Raw genomic sequence first — 6,540 nt, 5'->3', positions numbered from 1 at the left:
TATTTTTAGTTGTCCGATTAATTTCTTTCCGTTTTTAGTAGAGACGGGGGTCTCGCTCTTGCTCAAGCCGGTCTCGAACTCCTGAGCTCAAAGGATCCGCCTGCCTTGGCCTCCCAGAGTGCTAGGATTACAGGCGTGAGCCACCGCGCCCTGCCCACACTTTCTTAAATAATGCTCTGAACTGTCATTGTGTCACTTCTGCCACTTTGTAGTGGTTAAATAGTAACAGTATCAATGCCAGATTCAAGAGGAGGGAAAGTAAACTTCACCTCTCAGTGGTGAAGAGAAAGAATTTGCAACTATCTTTAATCACCATATAGTCTGCCCTCTGATCACAATTTTCATTCCTCCTACATGCAAAATATACTCACTTCCTCTCAAGACACCCCCCTCCCCAGAGTCTCATCTCATTAAGGCAGGAATTGACACTGTTTCTGTAAAGGGTCATATAATACTTTTTTTTTGGCTTTGTTGGCCATAAGGTCTGTGTCACAGCTGCTCAGTTCTGCCATTGTAGGGCAAAAGCAAATGGATATGGCTGTGTTCTACTACTTATCTACAAATCTGGCAGCAACTCAGACTTGACCTACAAGTAGTAGTTTGCTTACCCACCTCATTAAGGCTTGAGGCCTAGAGTCCAGGATCCTCATTATCTAAATCAAGTCTATGTGTGGCTGAAACTACTCAGGTGTGGCTCCTCTTGGATATGAAGACAGAACTAAAGAGACAAGTTATCTGCCTCCATATAACAACAGTGGTGTGCAAGGGCACAACTGTAACAGACACTCCCATTCAAAAGGGGGAGAAAAACAGGAGGCTCCTAGCAGTCTCTCGTTTATAGCAATTCAGAACTGCAGTAGGTCGCAGTGAGCTATGATCGTGCCACTGTACTCCAACCTGGGCAACAAAGCAAGACCCCATTTCTAACCAAAAAAAATGAATTCTAGTAGGGACATGTTCTCAGATCTTTTGTTAGGGCGCAGTCCTATTCCCTGAGAGTGGTTCTCAGTGCCTCTTGGTTCTACCTTTGAGCATTTGGCTACCCCCCCCACAACATTCTTTCTTTTCCATACAAAAAGACCTTTGTTTTTTACATCAGTATCTTTGTCAGCCTTTTTCTTAGTAAGTTGAAAGCCAAAGGTCTCTCTTCATTTTCAAACAATTTCTCTTTTAGTCTGAACTAATATAATTCTATTTAAAACTTTATGGGTTTCTTATGTATCAGCTCTATTGGACAAAAGCCATTCCACATTACTTTACAAAACAGTCCGTTCTCTGCTTTGGGCCAAATGGGCAGCTACTATGGAAAAATTCCCTTTGAATTCTTACTCTTCTCATACTTTATCACAGGCAGCTAAAAGAAGCCAATTGGCACTTTAAAATGTTCTGTCTGGAAGTCTTCACACCCAAATCCATGAGTTCATTAGGTATCCTTTCTGTCTTTTGTGCAACTAAACCCTAAGTACCTTTTTATCCTGTATCCAATAACAGTTTCCCCACTGTCTTTTAAGTTATCACTACCAGGCTCCAGGAGATCTCTGCCTGCCACCCCATCCACCTCTTGGTGTATGGGTACAGTGGGGAAAAGTGATTTGCAGCCATTTATTCCACCCCAGTGTGGTTTCATTATTGCCATGACTTGAATTTCTTTTTCTTTGCTTTTCTTTTTCCCTTGAGTTGAATTTCTAGACAAATATTTTAGTGGAAATTTTACCACAAAGATTCATTCCACAGCTATCTTTAACTCTTTTGTTTTTGATATTTGGGCTGTTATTAGCATATTTGTATTCTCTTCACCCATTAGTTAAATGCATATGTTGATATTAATAAATATATTTACATTATAGTAGATATGAATAGTCAATATATGTTGTAGATATTGAATAAACGTTTAACATGATTTTGAAAGAATTTTATTAACAGCCAGAAAGATTTGTGTGTGGAAATGTTTAATTTGCTATATTTTAAAGAACTGAATTTACATTTACATTGTGTAGTTAGAAGGTGTCTCTGTATTAATTATTAAATTTGTTCCTTTTCTAGGAGTCTGAATATGTTTCTGCTCATCTTCATGAATGGATAGATCTGATTTTTGGCTATAAACAGAGGGGGCCAGCTGCAGTGGAGGCACTCAATGTTTTCTATTATTGCAGTTATGAAGGTATTAACCTATATACTTTTTCTCTTTATTTTGATAGAAACTATTGTTTAACATATGTTTACACACATTATTTTGGGCTTACTTAATATGAAAAAGGTTACATTTTAAAAACAGCTTTTTCTGGCCAGGTGCAGTGGCTCATGCCTGTAATCCCTGCACTTTGGGAGGCTGAGGCAGGAGGATCTCTTGAGCCCAGGAGTTCAAGGCCAGCCTGGGCAACATAGTGAGAACTTGTCTCTACAAAAAATAAACTAATTGGCTAGGCGTGGTGGCATGTGCCTATAGCGCAGCTACTCTGGAGGCTGAGGTGGGAAGATCGCTTGAGCCAGTGAGCTATAATCAAGCCTTTGAGCTGTGATTGCACCACTACACTCCAGCATGGGTGACAGAGCGAGACGCTGTCTCAATAACAACAACAAAACCAACAACTTTCTATTTGAAAGATTAAGAGACCATTGCATTTTTTTGTAATAGTTAAGTGTATATGTGCAAATCTAATTATAAATGTCAATTATTAGTACCATAAAAGTTTTGATCTCTGGCATATGTATCCTATTCAATCAGGTCTTACGTTAAATATTTAGTATTAAATTGTTAGCAGACTTTGAAAGAAGGCCTCTAGAGTTACAAATAATAAGCTCTTCAAATGATAAATAAGGTGACATCATTTAGCTCAGGATCAAGAACATTTTCTGATGGCTTTAAAAGGATAAAAAAGTAATTCTTTTCTAGTTTTTAAGTAGAACTTATCATTCTAAAGATTGTAACTATTGTAAAGTTATGTGAATTTGAATAGAGTCAGAGACTTTTGGTAAATAAGCATATTTTTACCATGCCATATCTATTCAGGTTATAGGTTTGTAGGGAGGTAGTATTGCATGGTTAGGAGCTTGGACTTACCTAGTTTAGCCAATCACTAGACATGTAACAATCTATATTAGGTGTGGCTGAGTATAGCCAGTTAGCCAGAATATCACTTTTCCCAACCTTTGTTTTAAGCAATAACTTTAAGCAGTATTTTTGTGTGGTTATTGCTCTTGTTTGAGCTTGACTATCATGAAGAAAACAATTGTATGAGTATAGTTTATGTTTTTCCAAGAGAAACTTTTACAGAGTACCTGTTAACTTTTGAGTGTTTAAAATATTTTAGTTCTAATTAGTGGATGGAATTTATTTTTATACATATTTAATGTTTCAAGATTTACTGATTTAAGAAAAATTACCTCTTTTCAATGTAATAAATTGAAGAATGGAATAATATTTTGTTGAAAGTATGCTAATCAGTGTGATAGACTAATCAGTGATGTGGCTTGCTGATTTGTTTTCATTCTATAGTAAATTGACTACTTCTGGTTTCAGGAGCTGTGGATCTAGATGCCTTAACAGATGAGAAGGAAAGAAAAGCTTTAGAAGGGATGATTAATAATTTTGGGCAAACACCTTGTCAGCTATTAAAGGTAAATCATAGAAGTTATTGACAACTTAAGTCTTAGAATTGAATTGCGAAGGAGTAGTACTACCAGTATTTTTAAGGATTTTAATGATTTAAAACTTTATTTCAATAAATAAATAAATAAAACTTTATTTCAGAATTATCTAGAATTTGGAAAAAATTACTTTCACTTAAAAATAAATAATTTTAAGTGATTGTTCCTATTTTGAAATAACAAAATATTGAAGTCAAAATCCATACATCTATATCCAATTACTCTAAGTCACAGAAGAATTTCTATTTACTCAGAAAGCCAATCACCTTATATTAATTATTTCCAAGAGAAAAAACTGAGTACCAATTAGAGTATGCCATTAAAACTATCTTTATATTGGGACTTGTTCTACATGTAAAAGTTCTAGTAACTGACATCTGCCCCAAAAGGACACTTACCATCCAGGGCCCAAACCCAGTCCTAACAATCAAATCATAGAATATATAAAATGTAGAATAAAATTATTAAATGTTACCACATATTTCTTTCCCCATGCCAGTATCTGAAGTTAAATCATTTTCTTAATTGCACACAGGTTTGGATTCATAGAAGTTAATCTAATGTTAGTTTTCAAAGATGTCTTGATCTTTGTTAGCATATAAATTTAGAGATGTGGCATATACAATAATTAAGTAGATACTTTCTTATTCAATCCCTGTGTTAGGTGCTTTACCTGATCCTCACAGTAAATATCCAATTGGCCTCATTTTTTAGATGATGAAGCCAACCCTCACAGAAAGTAATACCTACCCTACAATGCCTTAGAGAAATTAAATACTTTTTCTAAGTTTACACAACTAGAAAGTAACTAGGGTAGGATTTATATGCATGACCATCTAACTCCAAAGCCTTTCTGTCATACCATGATTTCCTCTGAATTAGCAAATGTACACCCTTGTTAAACTAGATCTTTTCTGTGTTCTTATGGGCCTTTATTTATGACCTAATTATAACACCTGCCTCAGTTGCGTACTTATCCATTTGCCTCACTAAATTATAAATATGTTAAAGGCAGCAACCTTCTCTTAATCATCTTTGTATCTTTCTTGCATATAGTATGTGCACAGTAAATATTTGTTGAATTGAAATCTCCACAGCTATTACAGCAATAGTGTATCTAAGCTCTAGGTTCCAGATGTACCCTGTCGATTCACTTATCAGGCTAAGCTTTATAATTGTTACTATTCCTTAGCAACAGTTTACTTAGAACTTTCAATATTGGTTTTTAACAGAACAGTCATATATGAAGTTAATGCTTTATCCCTTACCTTCCGGTATAGCCAGAGGGCAAAGTAACAGAATAAAACAGAACTCTTCTATAATATTTTTGCATCAGCTTTACCTTTCTTTTGATTTTATGAGTAGTGCTAATTTGTTTTTATCACCATAAAAAATTATACAAAAATCAGCCTCCGATTTAAAATAAAGTGAATAATACTTATTAAGAGCTAAATATTTTAGTACTTACAGCTGTCACGTCTATTGGCTATAATCTAATATTTTGTGGTAGAGATGAAATAATTCCCTTCAGGTAGAATTCTATTTTGCATTTTAACTGTGCCTTGGAATGTTAATTTTACTTGTTATTTCTTCTTATCAATATAGGTGATAGTGTTCTGTGTCTCTGACATGAAAGTTAAGGACAAAAAATAATTTATTTGAAAAGTATGCAGGAATATCTATAATTTGATTCTGATAATATTGACATTTTGATCTTCTTTCAGGAATTAAAGATTCATCTGAATTAAGCATTTTGAATTTTGAATAATGCATTTAATTTTACCAAACATTTATTAAGCATCTACCATATGTAATATATTGTTCTATTGTGGAAATCCAAAAATGGATAAGACTATCTCTGTCTTTAAAATACCTATAGCCTAGTTGGGAAGGACAGACCATAAGCAACTATATGTAATCCAGTATATTAATAGAATTAAATTAATAGAAATAAATGAGTACTAAATAAAATATAAACAATTTGCCAAGGAAAATAATAAAAGAGAATAATTAATTCTGACTTAGAAATTTAGGAGAGATATCACTAAGAAAAATGTTAAAGTAGAAATGGAATTTCCGTAGAAATGGAGAAGGCAGTAACTCAGCTGAGAGAATAGTCTGAGCCTAGGCCTGGAGTTTTCAACAGTGCATGGTATGTAATCCATTATAGCTAGAGCACGGTGGGTATGAGGGAACACGGTGAGAGATGTTTTAATATAAATAGGGAATAATTTTTCCTTAAAATTATTTTTAAGGAACCACACCCTCCTAGATTATCAGCAGAGGAAGCAGTACAGAAGCAGACCAAAACAGACACTTCAACCCTAAACCTATTTCAACATCTTCCTGAACTCAAGTCATTTTTCATAGAGGTAATATCCAACTTGGTAATATCAAAGAATTTTCTCTGTGAATTCTGCACATCTTAAAGTTATTTTTATTCTTTAATGGAGGAGAAGGATTATAATATTTAATCCAAAATAGTAAATTTTACTGTAATAATCTGTTCTTGGATTTTTAAAACGTTTTTATTGAAAGCTTTTATTTGCTTCTGAGTGGTAGTCTGAACTGTTTCTCTTGGCTTGCTTTCTTCTATTTCACATTTTCCTGACAAGTAAGAATAAATAATTTGCTTTAAAATGTTTTTTGTTGCAGTTGAGATGGTATATAGATGGAGGTGATATTTTAGTAGCTCTGAATTATAATTTCTGTTCATCTTTAAAATAGGGACCACTAAGTCAGATTGTTAATTGATAGAAGGAAGAGTCAAATAAAACAGAAGTAGTTAATGCTGTAATTGAAAGAATTCAAGTCAAAAAATTCAAATGTTGGCTGGGCGCGTTGGCTCACGCCTGTAATCCTAGCACTCTGGGAGCCCGAGGCAGGTGGATC

General features: G+C 34.3%; 1 protein-coding gene across 1 annotated transcript in view; it reads left to right on the top strand.

The window, feature by feature from the left end:
- Nucleotides 1-6,540, top strand: part of NBEAL1 (neurobeachin-like 1) — a 208,658-nt gene that overhangs the window by 166,433 nt on the left and 35,685 nt on the right. Inside the window, exons 36-38 of the mRNA XM_012655033.1 lie at nucleotides 2,044-2,161; nucleotides 3,521-3,618; nucleotides 5,904-6,020. Coding sequence (XP_012510487.1) covers nucleotides 2,044-2,161; nucleotides 3,521-3,618; nucleotides 5,904-6,020 — 333 coding nt within the window. The remainder of the gene's footprint in view (nucleotides 1-2,043; nucleotides 2,162-3,520; nucleotides 3,619-5,903; nucleotides 6,021-6,540) is intronic.

Source organism: Propithecus coquereli, unplaced genomic scaffold, assembly GCF_000956105.1.
Source record: "Propithecus coquereli isolate 6110/MARCELLA unplaced genomic scaffold, Pcoq_1.0 Scaffold113, whole genome shotgun sequence".
In the NCBI taxonomy this organism is placed as follows: Eukaryota; Metazoa; Chordata; class Mammalia; order Primates; family Indriidae; genus Propithecus; species Propithecus coquereli.
Note: the sequence above shows the minus strand (reverse complement) of the source record. Positions and strands in the feature narration are given on the sequence as shown.